Source organism: Prinia subflava, chromosome 27 (assembly GCF_021018805.1).
Source record: "Prinia subflava isolate CZ2003 ecotype Zambia chromosome 27, Cam_Psub_1.2, whole genome shotgun sequence".
Taxonomy (NCBI): domain Eukaryota; kingdom Metazoa; phylum Chordata; class Aves; order Passeriformes; family Cisticolidae; genus Prinia; species Prinia subflava.
Window position 1 is genome coordinate 3960174 of NC_086273.1, and position 18735 is coordinate 3978908.

At 49.9% G+C, this 18735-nt stretch overlaps 2 protein-coding genes across 5 annotated transcripts; both read right to left on the reverse strand.

Annotated features, from left to right (window-relative positions):
• Positions 1 to 3952: 3952 nt before the first annotated feature.
• LOC134562347 (olfactory receptor 14C36-like) lies at positions 3953 to 4925 on the reverse strand. The gene has a single exon (XM_063419723.1). The coding sequence runs from the start codon at positions 4904 to 4906 to the stop codon at positions 3953 to 3955; it is 954 nt and encodes a 317-aa protein (XP_063275793.1). The 5' UTR covers positions 4907 to 4925.
• Positions 4926 to 10319: 5394 nt separating this feature from the next.
• Positions 10320 to 18735, reverse strand: LOC134562381 (uncharacterized). 4 transcript variants are annotated; one of them, XM_063419759.1, is made up of 3 exons: positions 18241 to 18735; positions 15123 to 15222; positions 12841 to 14874 (listed from the first exon to the last, which is right to left on the reverse strand). In XM_063419759.1, the coding sequence occupies exons 2-3, from the start codon at positions 15166 to 15168 to the stop codon at positions 13628 to 13630; spliced, it is 1293 nt and encodes a 430-aa protein (XP_063275829.1). In that variant the 5' UTR covers positions 15169 to 15222; positions 18241 to 18735; the 3' UTR covers positions 12841 to 13627. The 4 variants fall into 4 exon arrangements, with proteins under 4 accessions (XP_063275827.1, XP_063275829.1, XP_063275826.1 ...); XM_063419757.1 differs by lacking the exons at positions 12841 to 14874; positions 15123 to 15222 and adding an exon at positions 10320 to 12834 and having other exon boundaries at positions 18241 to 18384; XM_063419756.1 differs by lacking the exon at positions 18241 to 18735 and having other exon boundaries at positions 15123 to 17809.

Consider the following 18735-nt stretch of genomic DNA (forward strand, 5'->3'; position numbering starts at 1 on the left):
CAAGCAGAGGAAGAGCCTATAACAGAATATATACTAGCCCTAGGAAAACAACTCAACAATATTAAAAAATCATGTCTTGGGAACCTGGTGTAGGGGACTGCACAGACCAGTACATAATGTGTAACCTGGAGATTATGTCTGTGTAAAGTCTCTTGTAGAAAAGACTTTGGAAGCACAGTGGGAAAGACCATTGCAAGTGCTCCTCACCTCCTTCACTGCAATGAAGATCAAAGAGCAAACTGCATGGAACTCTTGTTAATCTCTGAGGCAGGTGTTAAAAATTACAATATACCATAACACAGAGACTAAGGAGAGTCTTCAGAAAGATAAAAAGACACATCTCACTATTGGTGGGATGTATTTTTTGGATGGTTTCCTACTGCAACAGGGTTTCTAAACAAATTGTGTCATCCTGTAATAGTTTTATTAATTTTAGTTCGGTAAAGTTTTGGTTTGGTTTTGGTTATGTCTTTTTTAGAATTTAGAACTGTTCAGAAGGATGGCCACAATGGTCTATTGTGTTTTTTAATCAACTAGTTAAAGATAGTCATAGAGAATATGATAAGTACTTTGGGAAGCAAAAGAATTTGCGCCACTTAGAAGAAAAGGGGATAATTAATATATGAAACATATAGCCCTATGAAAATTCAAAATTTTAGAAGCATATAATGTGCTTAAATAGGTGAAGGAGAGAACAGAAATATATCGAGCTTATTTAGTAATTTTTGAAAGCAGAGAAACATCTTGTCCCAGAACACATAGAAGTGTAACTGGTTAGGTAGAAACAATTACAGAACACATAGGCATTTGGTTGCTAGGTAAAGGCCATAGAGATAAGATGTATATTGCTAAAACTCAGTAAAGCAGGACTCAGGTATTGTGAAGACCCAAAGAAGCAGAATGAACTGATTAGGAAACCAGCAAGAACCAGGCTGCTGGTTTTGGCCAGGACAAACTGACCTGGGAATTGGCCAAACCTTCACTGCACATGCTCAGAGATGGAGAGAGACATCTTACTTCATCAGAAGACCCCTGCCTGTGACCACCAGGAGCCATGGCACCAACAAAGACTAATTAGAATATAACTGCAAGAAGGTGGAGAGTGGGTGGGGAATCAGTGGAGAGGGAAGTGTGATTTTGTGGGATCTAAGTGTATTTAAACCGAGAACCTGTCTCAACCAGGTACCATAATTGGTGAAAATATCCCCTATGCATCCCAGCTGGAATAAAACAGACCTGCTTTAGAATTTCAAATTGTAAAGACCTTATTCCGCAGCTCAGTACTTAACCCCATCTTTTCCTCAGTTTTCACCAATAGGACAGGCTGTCCTCAGGACAAGTGTTCTCCTGAGCTGGTAGATGGGCACAGGGAGCAGAAGAGCCCCCCTGCAATCCAGCAGGAAGCAGCTGGGGACCTGCTGAGACACTCAGATGCTCACAGGTGTCTCTGGGACCAGATGGGATCCATCCTAGGGCCATGAGGGAGCTGCTGGATGAGCTCCCCAAGCTGCTCTCCATCATTTCTCCTCAGTCCTGGCTCAGCAGGGAGGGCCCAGAGGACTGGAGGTGCCAATGGGAGCCCATCCCTAAGAAGGGCTGGAAGGAGGATGTGGGGAACTGCAGGCCTGTCAGCCTGCCCTGGGTGCCCAGCAAGGGGATGGAACAGATCCCCTTGAGAGCCACCCCAGGGCACCCCCAGGATGGCCCAGGGATCAGAGGCAGCCAGCGGGGATCTGCACTGAGGATCTGCAGGAGGGGATTGAGTCCAGCATCAGCAAATTTGCAGGTGACAGCAAGCTGGGTGTGAGTGTGGATGTGCTGGAGGGTAGGAGGGCTGTGCACAGGGCCCTGCACAGGCTGGATCCAGGGCCCAAATCCAACAGGGTGAGGCTGAACAAGACCAAGGGCCGGGTCCTGCACTTTGGCCACAACAAGCCCTGCAGTGCTCCAGGCTGGGGACAGAGTGGCTGGACAGTGGCCAGGCAGAAAGGGACGTGGGGCAGTGCTGGACAGCAGGCTGGACATGAGGCAGCAGTGTGGGCAGGTGGGCAAGAAGGCCAATGGCTCCTGGCCTGGATCAGGAATGGTGTGGGCAGCAGGAGCAGGGCAGGGATTCTTCCCCTGTGCTGGGCACTGGTGAGGCTGCACCTCGAGTGCTGTGTCCAGTTCTGGGCCCCCAATTTAGGAAGGACATGGAGGGGCTGGAGCGTGTCCAGAGAAGGGCAACAAGGCTGGTGAGGGGTGTGGAACACAAGTGCTGTGAGGAGTGTCTGAGGGAGCTGGGGTTGTTTATCCTGGAGAAGAGAAGGCTCAGGGGAGACAAGGTGGTGTCAGGGCACAGGTTGGACTTGATGATCTCCAAGGTCTTTTCCAACCTTGCTGATTCTGTGATTCCCTGAAACCACCCTTGCAGCAGTTGCAGGATGAGCCCTGGGCCTCCTCTTGAGAAGGTGCAGCAGCCCAGGTCCCTCAGCTTCTCCTCACAGCCCCAGAGCCCATCCTGTCAGTCCTGCAGAGCCTCTGCAGCCCCTCCTCATTGCCCAGAGCAGAGAGCCCCACAGGCAGACACAGCAGGGCAGATGTGTCCCCCTGGCCTGTGGTGCCTCTGGCAAGGGAGCAGCACGAGGCAATGCAGGAGTCTGCAGACAATTCCTGAAGCACTTGGAGGATGATCCTGCTCCCCATTGGACATTTCAATGATGCCTAGTCGGGAACTGAAAGTGGGAGTGGAGCCAGACAGGAAAAGTCAAACAGGGATGGGCTGTTTGCAGAGGAGGGGCAAAAAGGGATGCCTAAGAAGAAGAAATCGATTTAGAGAGAGGAAAGAGAGCAGAAATGAAGCAAAGGAGATTCTCAGGGAAGTTTAGGGATGGCTGCCAGGTGTTCCTGGCTGTAAGCAACAACATCTGTTGTAGGATAGAAAACTCACAGCTTGTGGAAACAAACTTTCTGGCTGACTTCAGAGGCCACCACAAACCTGAGTGGTTTCCATCCCATCCCCCAGCCCTTCCTGGCCCCAGGGGCTGATGGCATTTGTGCTCACTCAGGTTCATCTCCCCACACCAACACCACGGGGGTGCTCACGCCTGCTCTGGGCAGTCCAAACAGGGGCTCCTGAGGCAGTGCTGCCGTGGCTGTGCCTGCAAGGATGCAGCACCTGTGTGAGCTGGGGGAGAGGCCAGGGCTGCAGAGGGGGGATGTTGTTGGCAGGTGCATGAGGATGCTCTGGGACGCTGCCCTGGGGTGTCCGGCGCAGTGGGGATGGATCAGGCCCTGCTCTGCTGCTCCTTCCCGTCTCCCCCAGGGACCTTGCAGAGCCCCAGCCATGCTGTTTGCCCCCAGCCTGCCCACGGCCAGCCTGGGGCTGCTGACGGGGCTTTTCTGTGCTGAGCATTGGCCTGGCCGTGTTGTGGAGAGAGCCTGGGCAAGGAGCCTGCAGCCCCCAGGCCCTGGCCTGAGGCGTCAGCGCTGCCCCAGCAGTGCCCATGGCCTGTCCCTGCTGCAGCCCCGGCACTGCCACCCCCAGCCCTGTGCCCGGCCCCGAGAGCACTCAGGCCCTACAGCAACAGCAGGGCCAGGAGGGCAGCGGGGCAGGGCCACGGCAGCAGCACTGGCAACACCAAGTGCTGCTGCTGCTGGGCACAGCTGCTGTGCCAGCACTGATCTGCCCCAGCTCTGCACACAGACATTGCTGCTGCAGCCACACAGAAGGGAACAAAACAGGGATCTCTGGTAAAAAGTTTGTGCGACATCCTTTAGTATTTTTAAAGCAACTGAGAGTTCAGCCCCTCATTGACTGAGTCTGTGGCCACAGCAAAGGTGGAAAGAAGCAACATCAGAAAGGACACAAACAAAGACATTTCCTTGTGAACAATATTTTAAAAATAAAGAAGAAGAACCTCCAAAATTAAACCAGGAAGAAATATGAAATGTGACTTTTATTACAAATGATTTAGAGAAATTTGCTAGCAGTTTGATGTTTCCTAAATTGTCTAGTGATGAGTATCCACCCTGCAGCCTTGAGCTCCTGGTTCCTCAGGCTGTAGATGAGGGGGTTCAGGGCTGGAGGCACCACCGAGTACAGAACTGACAATGATACATCCAGGGATGGGGAGGAGATGGAGGGGGACTTCAGGTAGGCAAAAAATGAGCTGCTGAGGAACAGGGAGACCACAGCCAGGTGAGGGAGGCAGGTGGAAAAGGCTTTGTGCCGTCCCTGCTCAGAGGGGATCCTCAGCACAGCCCTGAAGATCTGCACATAGGAGAAAACAATAAACACAAAACAGCCAAAACCTACACAGACACTAACAGCAAGAATCCCAAGTTCCCTGAGGAAGGAGAGTGAGCAGGAGAGCTTGAGGATGTGTGGGATTTCACAGAAGAACTGGCCCAGGGCATTGCCATGGCACAGGGGCAGGGAAAATGTATTGACTGTGTGCAGCAGAGCGTAGAGAAAGGCACTGGCCCAGGCAGCTGCTGCCATGTGGGCACAAGCTCTGCTGCCCAGGAGGGTCCCGTAGTGCAGGGGTTTGCAGATGGACACGTAGCGGTCGTAGCACATCACGGTCAGGAGGGCGAGCTCCGATGCAACAAAGAAGACAAGCAAAAACAGCTGTGCAGCACATCCTTCATAGGAGATGTTCCTGGTGTCCCAGAGGGAATTGTGCATGGCTTTGGGGACAGTGGTGAGGATGGAGCCCAGGTCGCTGAGGGCCAGGTTGAGCAGGAAGAAGAACATGGGGCTGTGCAGGAGGTGGCCGCAGGCTACGGCGCTGATGATGAGGCCGTTGGCCAGGAGGGCAGCCAGGGAGATGGCCAGGAAGAGGCAGAAGTGCAGCAGCTGCAGCTGCCGCGTGTGTGCCAATGGCAGCAGGAGGAAGTGGCTGATGGAGCTGCGGTTTGACATTCACTGTGTCTGGACATTCCAAGCTGCAGAAAGAGGAAAGACAGTGACATTGGACAGGACATTTCCCATAGGAGAGTCAAAGCCCTTTCTCATTGACCCTTTCCTGCCATTAAACACGTCCCCCTTCTCTATGTCTAGGAGATATTCCTTCACCTTGGTTGCTGGAGCCCTGATTGCTGCTGGCAAATATTAAGTGAGGAGCCAGACCTTGACCTGCAGGACACCTGGGAGTCAGTCCTGCCCTTCAGTCAGTGCAGTAGAACAGTGAGGGCAGGGACCAGTACTGGTGTTTTAACCTGGATAAAGAATATCTTCCTAAGGCACAGGACCTGCCAGGGAGAAGGAAGGGGGATTGTAGGTTTCAGAAGGAGAGATTCTGCTGCACCTGGGGAGAACAGAGAGTCCAATAAGGCAGGAGGATTGTCTGAGGCTTAGTGCAGACTGATGGGAGCTGCTCTTCCTCTGTGACATGTTCCCATCTCCCATGGACTTGAACCTTTCCAAGCTTCACTCCCTTGTTACCCTGGAAAGCCAGGAGACCCTGCTGAGAGCAGAGGGATCCCTGGCACACAAAGTGGCTCCTGCTCTTCCCAAAGTCAGGGAGAGTCAGCACATTCCCAGCCTGCCAGCCTGACCTGCTCAGGGACCCCCGGGGCAGAGGGAGCTGGGACACCCCATTGCTGTGCTCAGCCTGCACAGGAGGAGCCCCAGGGCTGGGCCTGAGCCTGCAGCTGGAACTGCCATTCCCAGAGAGCCCCTCAGCAATGCCAGGAGCACCTGGGCAAGGCAAGGAGAGAGAGAGGCAGGCCCTGAGGAAAAGCCTTTCCCTGGCCAGCCCTGCACAGCCCCTGCCAGGCAGCAGCAGTGCAGGACAGTGGCCCTCAGGCCCTGGTCAGCAGGGAATGGGCACATGGCAGGAGAGATGCCCTTCATCTCTGCTGCTGCTCTGCCAGCCCAGGAGGGCACTGAGGGCCCCGAGCCCCCGGGCTGAGGGCTGTGCTGGCTGGGAGGGGACAGCAGAGCTGTGCTGCTCAGGGCAGTGTCTGCCCTGCAGGGCAGGGCCGGCAGGTGCCACATCTGCCCTGCAGCAGGGCTTCCCTCAGCACTGCCTCCCTCCCTCCCTGCCCAGGGCTCTGCTGCTGGAGCTGTCCCAGCCCGAGCTGTTCCTGTGGCCCCGGGCTCCTTCCCTGCCAGTGCTGCCAGAGCCCAGCCCAGCCCTGGGCCAGCTCTGCCCTGCAGCTGCTCGGGGCTGCAGGGATTAAAGAACAGCTCCCCCAGGCCTGGGCACCATGGAAAGGGGATGCTGGATGGATCTAGAGGCTGGGGGGGGTGCAGGCACTTTTTTTTGGTTCCCAGGAAACCCCAGTGTGTTGCTTTAAAAGCCTAACCCTCTACCCAGCAAAGCTAACTTTCAATTCCCACCAAGCTGAGCCAGGGAAAGGTGGGTGCACAGATTCAGGAAAGCAGAGACTCAAGTAGGAAACTCCTGCCCTGAATGTGCTCATGAAAAGTCCCCTCACACATGAGCTGGAAATGAGCTGGAGCTCTGAGCAGCCCCGCACACAAAGCAGCCTCTCCACAGCAGCAGGAGCTGCCCTAGCAGGAGCCACTCCTTGCACCCACAGCTCCCCTCCAGCATCCATGGGAGCTCCCAGGCAGGCTGAGAGCTGCCCCTGGCAGGTGGCAGATGCCCTGGGCTGGCCAAGAGCCCTCAGGGCTGCAGCACCTGCTCTGCACCACAGCCCTGGGCAGCCCTGGCTGCAGCCCCAGCTTCAGCCCCTGCAGCCGTCCCTGGCAGCAGGAGCCGTCCTGCCCTGTCCCTCTGACGGTGCCCAGGGCAGCCCCGCTCTGGAGCACATCCTCCCCCAAAGCAGCAAGGGCAGCAGAGCCATCCTTACAGTCACCTCAGTGCTGTCCTGGGCCAGCTTCAGGAGATCCCTGCAGCCACAGACTGACTGTGTCACAAATGGTGAAGATTTCTCCATGAAGAAGTTCAAAATTTTCAAAACTTTTGAAGATTTCTCTGAGAATACTCTCAGAATTGTCCTTCCAGTTTCTTTGAGCCTCTGTCTGCTTCATTCCTCTCCGGTACCTGCAGGCAGTGCCCTCAGCCCTGCTGGGCTGGGAGAAGAGCGTCTCCTCAGGAGAAATGTCTTTTTAAAGCCCTTCCTGGTTTCCAGAATCTGCCCTGTGTCAGGAGCCTGGCCCAGCTCAGCAGCAAAGAAAAATTTCAAGGACTTTAATGAGCCTCTTGGGGATTTGGTGTTGTTTACATCAGACTCAGTCCTTGAGAGAGTGTTCAATAAACTGCTCAAGAACTCAAAATTGAATTAAAATACTGAAGTTTCTTCAAGTTTAATTGGTCCCACTAAGAGACAAGACTGAGAAAGTGTCTCCAAGTTCTACTAAGAGCAGAACACTGCAGGCAGTGAGGACAGGTGGGCACAAACAAGGCAAAGGTGTCTCTGATGCTGACCAAACCTGGATGTGTTGCAGGAATGCAAAGGGCCAAGGCCTGAGCCCCAGCCCCTGCCAAGGCAGATCCTGTCCCTCCCTCCTTGCTCAGGGCTCTTCCCGGGCCACTGGGATGTGGGGATGTGCAATGCCAAGGGCAGCACCATGGGGCGGCCCCTGCCAGGCTGCTGAGCAGGGACAAGGAGGCAATGAGGCCCCAGGCCTGCAAGGGTCACTTGTCCCCTCCTGATGCCTCAGGCCCAGGGCCAGCAGCCATGGCCCAAGTGCTGCAGGAGTTGGCTGTGTCAGGGCCTTTCAGCTGCTGCCCATGCCTGTGCCCTGTGCAGCCCAGGCTGTGCTACGGTGTCCATGCCCTGCGCCTCTGTCCCTGCAGGCTGTCGGCATCCCCCGGCTGCCCCACCTGGCTGGCCCCTTCCTTTGCTGACAGCTCTGCGTCCTGCCTGCCTCTGCCTGGCCACACAGAGCCTTGGGCTGCTCCAGACTCCTGCTGGGGGATGTGTTGCACCACAGCCCTGCCCTGGCAGGGAAATTCCTTTCTCCTTGTGTCCAGTCTGGGCCTCCCCAGCTAAACTTAGCATTAATTCATTTTTCTCTGGATGTTTTCCAGTAGGTGAAAAGGATCCACCTTCTCTGAAACCACTCTTTAAACACTCTCATTGCTCTCCTCCACTGTCCTCAGTCTCCATCCCATGGAGCACAGAGCTCCGTTGTCCCTATGAAGTGGTTGTGTGCCTGAGGCCTCCAAAGCCCATCTTGGGAGATCTGTGGGCCCTCTCCAAGGTGTTTGCAATTGTGAACATACTTCTCATAGTCCATGAAAATGGCCATAGGACAGGACCAGGCAGGCCTCTCTCTCCTGGTTTCTGTGTGTGGGAGCAATCTTTTCAATATGGAATTTGGGAGGCCAAATTCTAATTTTGGCCATGGTCCCTGGACAAGCAGGTCGGTTCTTTTCCACAGGAGGGACAGAACAGAGCCCCAGTGTTTCAGGGGCAGATGAGAGGTGACCGCCAGAAGCCAAGTCCAGCCAGAGCTTGCAGGGGTTTTTTTTCTGGGATCTAGCCTTGATTATAGGAAATTTTGTACGAATAGTACCAATTTTGGCAATGAGCATCTAAAAAGATGGGTGGTTGTTTTCCATAGCAAGGAAAGCACAGAGCCCCAGGGCTCCAGGAGCTGATGAGAGGAAGCCTTTGACATTCCAAGATCAGCCTGACCTGTCAGGTGGCCCCTGGGAGGCCAAGCCAGCCAGACCTGTTCCATGTTCCCTCGGTTCCAGGGGGCCCCACAGTGTCCCAATGGTCCCTTGCTTCCATGAGGCCCTGAGGTGTCACAATGTCCCCTTGGTCTCACGGGGCCCTGAAGGCTCTGAATGGTCTCCATGGTTCCATAAGGCCCCACAGAGTCACAGTGGTCTCTGGGTTCCATGGAGCCCCGCTGTGTCACCGTGGCCCCTTGGTTTCATGGGGTCCAGTGGTGCCACAAGGATCCCCTTGGTTCCATGAGGTCCCCACAGTGTCGCTGTGATCTCCACAGCAAGGAAAGAACGGAGCCCCAGGGTGGCAGGGGCAGTCACCAGAGGCCAAGGCCAGCCAGACTTGACAGTACTGGCAGATTTTGCCTGGGAGCAATCCTTGGATATACAGAATTTCAGAGGTGGAATCCCAATTTCAGACATAGACACCCAGAGGAGAAGGGCAGTTTTTTACAACAGGAAGGAAAGCACAGGGCACTCGTGTCTCAGGGCCAGATGAAAGGCTGTCATCAGAGGCCTAGGCCAGCCAGACCTCTCTTTCCTGGTAGCTTTTGTCTGAAAACAACTCTTGGATACAGGGAATTTTGAAGGTGGAATCCCAGTTTCAACAATTTCTGCATAGATAACAGTGACTGTTCTTTTCCACTGGAAGGAAAGCTCAGAGCCCAAATGTTTCAAAGGCAGAAGAGGACAGAGCTGGCTCCTGGGAGGCCAAGCCAGCCAGATCTGTTTGTCCTGGCAGCTTTCACTTAGGAGCAATCTTTGGATTTAAGAACTTTTAGAGGTGAAATCCCAATTTTGGCCATGGGCACCTAGTCAGGATTTTTTTCTCCTATAAGAAACAAAAGCACGTGGTCCAAGCATTTTTGTAAGAAGATTAGAGGTGGCCACCCTTAGGCCAGGCCAGCCAGTGTCCCTTGAGGCACCTTTCGTCTAGGGGCTGTCCTTGGACACAGGGCATTTTGGAGGTGAAATGTTAATTTTGGCTGTGGGTGCCTGGACAGGAAGAAGAGTTCTCTTCATTACGAAGGAAAGCACAGAGCCCCAGTGTTTCCCAGGCACATGAGTGTCAGCCCTAAGGAAGCCAAGGCCAGACAGACTTGTCAGACCTGGCAGCTTTTGTCTGGGAGCTATCCTTGGATATAGGGAACTCTGGAGGCAGATTCCAAATTTTGGCCATGGGCACCTAGCCGAGATGTATGTTTTTTCCCATAAGAAAGAAAAGCATATGGTTCCAGTTTCTCAAAGGCAGATTAGAAGTGGCCCCCAGGCAGCCAAGGCAACCAGCTCTGTCTGTTCTGACAGATTTCATCTGGGAACAATCTTTGCATATCAGGAAATTTGGAGGAGGAATCCAAGTTTTGGCCATGGGCCCTGGAGGAGAAGGACAGTTCTCTCCTATAGGAAGGGAAGCCCAGAGCCCCAGTGCTCCAGGGGCAGAGGAGGAGCAGCCCTCAACATGCCAAGGTCAGCCAGACCTGTCAGGGAGTCCCCAGGAGGCCCAGCCAGCCAGAGCTGTTCCATGTTCCCTTGGTTTTGTGGGACCCCCCAGTGTCACAATGCTCTCCTTGGTTCCATGAGGCCCTGGAGTGTCACAATGTTCCCTTTTGCTTCTGCAGTGTCACAATGGCCCCTTGGCTCCATGTACCCTTGTTAGCGTAGGAAAACATATAACCACACAGAGGCGATCATATGCGGTTCTTTATTCCAGCGCGCGGGACACCGGGGTGATAATACACCCAAATCTGATGTCCAAAGCATACAGAGTCGATTCGTGATTTTTATAGTTTAAATTATACACATGTTAACTAACCCCCACCCCTAGATACTGATTATCCTATTCCTTAGTTACTATCTTAAATCATACCTATGCTTCTACCCTGATCCACACTTGATTTGGTTAAAACAATAGCATGGAGCTGTTTACAAAAACTGACGCTTGTTCCCAGCTAGCTGCGTCAAGTTCCAGTTGTACGTTCTCTACTTTCCTCCCCCTGCACATTACTCAATCTAGAAATTATATTTTTTAACCCTCCACCAACATTCCCCCCTTTGAAAGTATTTTCACTCTAATATACTAAGTGTAAATGCTTTCACTTAATACAGTCCATTAGGCTTCAGAGTTCATACTGGATGTTCATCTTCAAATCCTCTGTTGTCATAGGCTTTGTCCGGGATGTTGTTGCGGATTGAAGGTGCTGGGTTCCGTGCCAATGCCTTCATTATGGTCCTGTTCCAAGATGCCTTTTTCTGTATCTCTCTCTTCAGGATTCTGTAAACTAACCAAATTACTAAAAATATAATCAGTAAAATTATCAGATTTTCAAGGATAGACTTTATCCATGAACTCACATTCCATCCTAATCCTTCAAAGATTTTACCCAACCAGCTAGTAGCTAAATCCTTTTGTTCCTTTTGTGCCTCATGCTCTATTTGTTTTAACTGACTGATGTCATGTTCTACATCTGCAGTTACATTTGGGATGTGGATGCAGCAATGGTCGATTTGTCCCTTTAAATATCCACACACTCCGTGTTCTTTCAAAAGTAACATATCTAAAGCCAAACGATTTTGCAGGGTCATTTTGGTGGTGGCCTGTAATTGCACATTGAGTTCCCTAAATCCTTCTCGTGTGATTCTTGCTAATCTGTCTACCTGACCTGTGAGTCTATATAGCATTTCTCTATTTCGATAATTTGCAATGGGACCAAACAAGGATTCTAGGGCCCACCCAATCTTTACTCCACTAGAGGGTTCCTTCCAAGTGTCATCTGGGTTCTTGTCTTCTGAGACGTCTCGCTTTGCTTTTATTTGCAAGGCTTCACTGCTCCTGTTAAATGGGGATTTCTTCCAAATTGGACATAAAGTGGGAAGGCCCAGGGTGATTTCTCTTACCTCCCCATCCATAGGCAAGTGTGTTGTCCATGTGCCATCACTCATTGCCCATACAAATGGTCCTGGACTTCGAATTGTACTCCTGCTACATCCTACTATAATCTTAGAATCTATTTTGCCTTGTTTGTGTTTAATTTTCCTGCAGGCACAACCAATTCGTAAGGCTATTGCCAATGGTGACCACTGTTTCATTTCCAGATTATCAGAGGTGCAATCATAAATTTTCTTACATACCCACCAACTTACCTTATTTGCCTCTTTTTGACTACTAGTATCAGTATTTGTCACTGTGGGATCTGTCTCATTTTCAGAGCCTTTCCATTTAATGCACCAGGGTGTGCTTTCCATATATTGGAATTTCTGGAGGATGCTCACAGACCATGCACTGTCCCAAGGTTCCAGTCCTTTCCAATCCTTCTCTTCACATTTCCACACCACAACACTTTCTGTAGCGTTGTCCCTGATCTTTTGATAGCGTAGAAACCAACATTGCCATTTTGCAAGGTCTTGGTCCTTAACCCACCACTCTATGATTTGTCCCAATTTGCCATTACTAAGAATGCACTCTGACTTTCTCATGGGTTGCATATAGGAATCCTCTGTTATCTTCCAGTATTCTCTGACCACCACCCTTGACTCTGGTACTTGTTTACAGTTAATTGTTTTGTTCCCTCCTATTTCAGGTAATTTTGATGTTATTATTCCCCAGCTTACTGGGTCCCCTGCTGCCTTTGGTATTGGCAGACAGGCCGTTATTCTGCTGGTATTATGCATTTTGGCAAAGTCTCTGACCAATCCAATCATTACATTCTCAGCCCGAATTTCATTAGAAATTTCTATTACTTGTGTTTTTGCCTGTATCTCTCTCTTCATTCTAGAATGAAGAGTTGTTAGTTGACCCTTCTGTATCCCATATCCCAAAGTAACAGCAATCCCTACTGGTGACATTAGTATCCATGAAATTAACATTACCCACGGGAAGAGCATGAGCACAGTTACCAATACCATTTGAACAGTTACAGACGTTTCAGCCTCAGCTTTGTTGGTCCAAAAGTTTCTACAGCCCACGACTGGACTCCACGAGGGACCTTCTTCACACGTGTGTAGTGTATCCAGGGTTCCACTCCAGCCACTTTGACTGCTGTAAAGGTGGTTAGCAGTACCTGATGGGGACCAGTCCACTTCTCTTTTAGTGGTTCTTCGTTCCAGGTTTTGATGTATACCTCATCTCCTGGTTCGATATTGTGGACTGGATTCTCCAGGGCCAGTGGTCTGTTCCACACGAGAACACTTCGGAGCCGAGCTAGAGTTTTCCCGAGGGACAGAACATAATTATACACATCTTGTTTTCCTGTGACATGAACATCTGGATTGGGGTTAGGAGATTCATATGGTTTCCCATACAATATTTCATAAGGACTAACTGACATCCCACTCCTAGGCTTTATCCGAACCCTCAGCAATGCTATCGGCAAAGCCTGTGGCCACTGCAGTTTGGCTTCCTGGCATATTTTACTGATCTGCCTCTTCAGTGTCTGGTTCATTCTTTCTACTTGCCCACTTGACTGGGGTCTCCATGGTGTGTGGAGGTCCCAAGATAATCCCAATAACTTGCTTACCTCTTGTACCACCGTGGCTATGAAGTGTGGGCCTCTGTCTGATGATATCCCTAGGGGCACCCCAAACCTGGGAATGATCTCCTGTAATAACCACTTAACTGTTTCCTTTGCTTGGTTTGTGCGACAGGGAAGGGCTTCTGGCCATCCAGAAAACGTGTCAACCCCTACTAACAGGTATTTGTATCCCCGAGTTTTTGGCAGTTCTGCAAAATCCACTTGCCAATAGTCTCCTGGTTCTATTCCTATCCGAATTCTGCCTAACTGTGCCTGTCGTCTAGCTACGGGATTGTTTTTCAGACAGATTTCACATTTAGACATTACTGACTTGGCCATTGTTTGCATCCGTACTGAGATTAGGTATTGTCTTAGCCACTTTACCAACGCCTCTGCACCCCAGTGACACTCATTATGTTTTACCTGTAAAATTTCTCTCATTACCAAAGGAGGTACCACTATTTGCCCTTGTGCGGTTACATACTACCCTTCTGCGTTCTTCTGTGCCTTCAGCAGTTGTGCTAGTCTGTCATCTTCGATTGTATAGTTTGGCTTCGGAGGCAAATTAAATTGAGAGATATTAAGTCTTGATGGTATCAACGCCATTGTTTTCTGCACCTCTCGCGCTACCTGACGGGCTGCCCAATCTGCTTTTCGATTTCCTTCACAAATTTTGGAGTTGCCTGATTGATGTGCCTTGCAGTGCATGATTGCTACTTGTTCAGGTTTTTGTACTGCATCTATCAATTGTAGGACTGCATCTTGATGTTTAATATTTGTCCCTTGGGAGGACAGCAGTCCTCTTTCTTTCCATAAAGCTCCGTGTACATGCACTACTCCAAAGGCATATTTGGAATCAGTCCAAATATTCACTGTCTTCCCTTCACTCAGCTCGAGTGCTCTGGTTAATGCGATTAGTTCTGCCCTTTGTGCAGACGTGTTAGGTGGTAGTGATTTTGCCTCTATTACTACATCAATTGTAGTTACCGCATATCCCGCGTATCTGGCTCCGTTCTCCATGAAGCTGCTTCCATCTGTAAAGAGTTCCCACTCTGGTTGCTCCAGGGGGACATCCTTCAAATCTGTTCTTGCTGAATAAGTGTGCTCGATGACTTCTAGACAGTCGTGCTCTAATGGGCCTTCCTCAGCTGTGGCACCTAGAAATAGAGCTGGATTCAAGAGGTTAGTTGTTTTTAGTGCAACATCATCCTGCTCAGTCAGGGTTACCTGAAACTTCATCATCCGGCTTGGAGAGAGCCAATGGCCCCCCTTTTGTTCCAGGACTGTAGTTACCATGTGTGGCACATAGACATCTATGTGTCTTCCCATTGTGAGCTTCCTGGCTTCCTGTATCAGCAGCACGGTAGCTGCCACTGCCCGCAGACATGAAGGCCATCCGGCACTTACGTTGTCGAGTTGTTTGGAAAAGTAACCCACCGGCCTTTTCCAGCTTCCCAGTTGTTGGGTCAGGACTCCCAGTGCCAGTCGCTGCCTTTCATGCACGTACAGCTGAAAGTCTTTAGACAGATCAGGTAACCCCAAAGCAGGAGCAGTTGTCAGTGCTTCCTTTAATTTCTGGAAGGCCTCTTTCTGTGGTTTGCCCCAGGTGAACGGCTGCGTCTTCTGAGCCTCATACAAGGGTTTTGCAATCAGTCCATAGTCCATGATCCACAGGCGACACCACCCTGTCATTCCGAGGAAGATCCGCAGCTCGTGTAGATTCTGGGGCTCTGGAATAGCACAGATAGCTTGAATACGATTAGTACCCAGTTTTCTCTGCCCTTGTGAGATTTCACATCCCAGGTAAATCACAGTCTGTTGGGCAATTTGTGCTTTTTCTCTGGATACCTTATACCCTCCCATTCCTAGTGAATTTAAGATCTCAATGGTTACCTTTATGCAGGTCATTTCTTCCTCTGTTGCAATCAAAATGTCATCTACATACTGGAGTAATAAATATTGGTCTCTTGGTACTTGCCCTTCTCTGGTCCAGATTTCCAGTTCTTTTGCCAGTTGACTCCCATCGGTAATCGAGTCCAGGTGAGCTGAGTTTTTCTTCCACTTTCTGGATGTTCCCACTCAAAGGCAAATAGTTTCCTACTTTCTTGGTCAAGGGGTATACAGAAGAAAGCATCTTTTAAGTCAATTACAGTAAACCATTTATATATCTCTTTTACGGATGCTAACAATGTATAGGGATTGGCAACCACTGGATGGATGTCTTTTGTTATTTCATTTATACCTCTTAAATCCTGTACAAGTCTATACTCACCATTGGGTTTCTTCACTGGGAAAATTGGGGTGTTGTATTCCGATTTACATTCCTCTAGAATTCGATATTTTAAAAATTTATCAATGGTCTTTGCTATTCCCTGTCGTGCTTCTGGTTTTATAGGGTATTGTTTAATTCGTACAGCCTTTGCTCCTTCTTTTAACTCTACATGTACCGGTTGTGCCAATTTAGATTTTCCAGGTACATCTGTTTCCCAGACAGAGGGAATTACTGCATCTTCTACTTCTTTAGGAATATTAGAAATTGGTTTTTCTTTTATCATCAAAATCTTTCCTGTCTTAGACTCCGGAATTTTCATTACGAGTTCACCATTCTCAAAAGTAATTACTGCCTCCAGTGCTGCCAGTAGATCGCGCCCTAAGAGCGGAGTTGGGCAGTCTGGCATGTATAAGAATTCATGGGTCAAGATCTTATCTTCAAAGCTCAATTCTAGGGGTTGCAAGAATGGCCGTACCTCCTCCTTCCCTGTGGCTCCAACGACTGCTGCTGACTTGTTCCCGATTTGCCCCTCAAGATAATTTAGTACAGAATGTGTGGCCCCCGTGTCAATGAGAAAATCTACGTCTTTTCCTTCTAAATGCAAAGTCACCATGGGCTCTCTTGATCCTGGCTCCCTCTCATGTAAAACCATGACCCTGGCTACACCATCCAGCTGATGCTCACCACTTTGATTAAACATACTGTCTAACTGAGGCTGACCATTCTGGCTAAACCGGTTTGGACACTCCCTTTTCCAGTGTCCCTCCATCCGACAATATGCACACTGATTCAGACCTAATCTACCATGACCAGAACCTCTGCCAAAGCCACCTCTATTAACGCCACGACCACCTCTACCACGTCCCCGCCCCTGTCTCTGTAAGACTGCCAAAAGGCTTTGCCCCTGTTTCTTGATAATTTCTCTGTCCCTGTTATTATAAACTTTCCAGGCAACCTCTAGGAGTTTATCCAAGTTTCTTAACTCTTCACCTTCCAGTTTCTGTAGCTTTTTCCTAATATCTTCCTGTGCCTGACCCAGAAAAATAAAGGCAAGCTGAGTTCTTCCTTGCTCACTGTCTACTTGAAGATCAGTATATCTTCTAGCTGCTTCCTTAAGTCTTTCTAGAAAGGCAGTGGGAGATTCTTTCTTTTCCTGTCGAATTTCATACAACTTAGACCAGTTCATACTCTTAGGTATTGCCTGTTGAACACCAACTGAAATCCACTCCTGATATCTCTTTAGCCTTAACATATCCACTCCAGAGGGGTCATTAGCATCCCACTCTGGGTCTGCAGTGGGAAAATTATAATCCAGTGTCCCTGTCACCAAACCATTTCGTATGTCTTCTCTAGCTCTTTCTCTTGCTGCTCGAAGAACCATATCTCTCTCTGTCTCATCCATCAGAGTGTCTAATATGACATGAGTATCTTCCCAATCAGGGTTCTGAGTTTTCATTATCATCTTAACCACACGAGCTACCTTATCTGGGTTTTCTCTATACGTTCCGGCTGATTGTTTCCATATAACTAAATCAGCAGGTGAAAAGGGTACCTTTACAAAGACGGGTCCATTAGTTCCCACCCCTTGCCTTAGTGGTGCAATAATCGTTCTCTTTTGTTTGCCTGATTTTAATATACCCTTTCCTGCCTGAGGCCACTCCAGGGCCAGTTTTCCTCGTGTTCGGTGAGCTACTGGGGCGTCTAGTTCATCTGCTTCACTGTCACTACTTTCCATTCTATCTGTCTTCTTCACATTCCCCCTTTGCTTCTGCCTCACAATCACATCCTGGACAGGTGAATCGGGGAGGGGAGGATACAGGGGGGCAGACGGGCCAGAAGCTGGTGAAGGAGGTGTAGGTGGGAGCGGAGGGTACCCTTGAGCTGGTGTTAGAGGGGGGATAAATCTTTCAGCGGGTGTGGGCGGGGGAGCAGGATAGCTTTGAGCAGGTGTATGTGGAGAAGGGGGGGTTCTCTGAGCCGGCGGAGGAGGGACAGGCACCTGGGCAGACGGAGGAGGGGCAAGCGGAGGAGCGGCTGGCACAGGCAGAGGAGGATAATTACCTTCAGCAGACAAAGGTGGGGGTGGAACATATTGTGCTGGCGCGAGCGAGGGGTGTGTAAGAGAATCAGGTGGGGTCAGGGTGAGCGGGGTAGAACTTGGTGTTGAGGGGGCCGTGGTGGTTCCGGGAGCCATGGGAGATACCAATAATTCCGATTCCAGTTCGTCTCTTTTTCCCCCTAAAATTTCACTTAAAACTGCATGTTCCATACAATGCTTATTTTGGACGCAAGCCAGACACTTATTATTCTCAAGCTTCATTGCTTTCATTTTGTCAAGCCACAAAACCGGTTTCTCAAGCAAGCACAGAAATAAGTCAATATATGGTAATTGTTCTACCTTTCTATCTTGTGTACAAAGCGATCTAAGTTGCATAATAACCTTCACATCAAAAGACCCGTTTTTCAGCCACCTCTGATTTTCAGGCAAAGCGTATTTTGGCCAGTGAACATTACAATATTCAATCAACTTATCTTTTCGTAATTCCTGACCGAAGTTCCCCTCTTTCCAATGTGCCAACAAACAACCCAACGGAGAAGAACTTGGTATAGAGGCATTATTGCTGCCCAAAACCTCTTTTAACCCTTTTAGTTTCTCCATATTACAGATACATAAAAACCACAGATGCCGAACCTGCAACGCTTTCGCGATGTCTGACGGACGGCTGCCTAGGCAATACCACCAGGAATTCCTTTTGCCCAACCAAGCGTAGCTTTCGCTGCGTCTTAATGGCAGGCCCCCAGACCAGAGAATAAAGAACCTTACCTCTCACCAGGGGTCGTTGTGAGCGGCGAGGGTCGCGGCGCCGATGGGCTCCCCGAGAAATCACCCGGTGCCGGCTGGAGCGTGATCAGGTCACGGGGTCCTGGCTGCGCCCACAAGGTCCCATCTGGGTCGCCAAAAATGTTAGCGTAGGAAAACATATAACCACACAGAGGCGATCATATGCGGTTCTTTATTCCAGCGCGCGGGACACCGGGGTGATAATACACCCAAATCTGATGTCCAAAGGATACAGAGTCGATTCGTGATTTTTATAGTTTAAATTATACACATGTTAACTAACCCCCACCCCTAGATACTGATTATCCTATTCCTTAGTTACTATCTTAAATCATACCTACGCTTCTACCCTGATCCACACTTGATTTGGTTAAAACAATAGCATGGAGCTGTTTACAAAAACTGACGCTTGTTCCCAGCTAGCTGCGTCAAGTTCCAGTTGTACGTTCTCTACTTTCCTCCCCCTGCACATTACTC

Coding starts and splice junctions, on each gene's coding strand:
- LOC134562347 (XM_063419723.1), bottom strand. CDS start 4,906: ATGTCAAACCGCAGCTCCATCAGCCACTTCCTCCTGCTGCCATTGGCA.
- LOC134562381 (XM_063419756.1), bottom strand. CDS start 17,745: ATGAAAGCAATGAAGCTTGAGAATAATAAGTGTCTGGCTTGCGTCCAA. Junction 14,875..15,122: donor GAAATCTGGACCAGAGAAGG/GCAAGTACCAAG, acceptor GTGCTATTCCAG/AGCCCCAGAATCTACACGAG.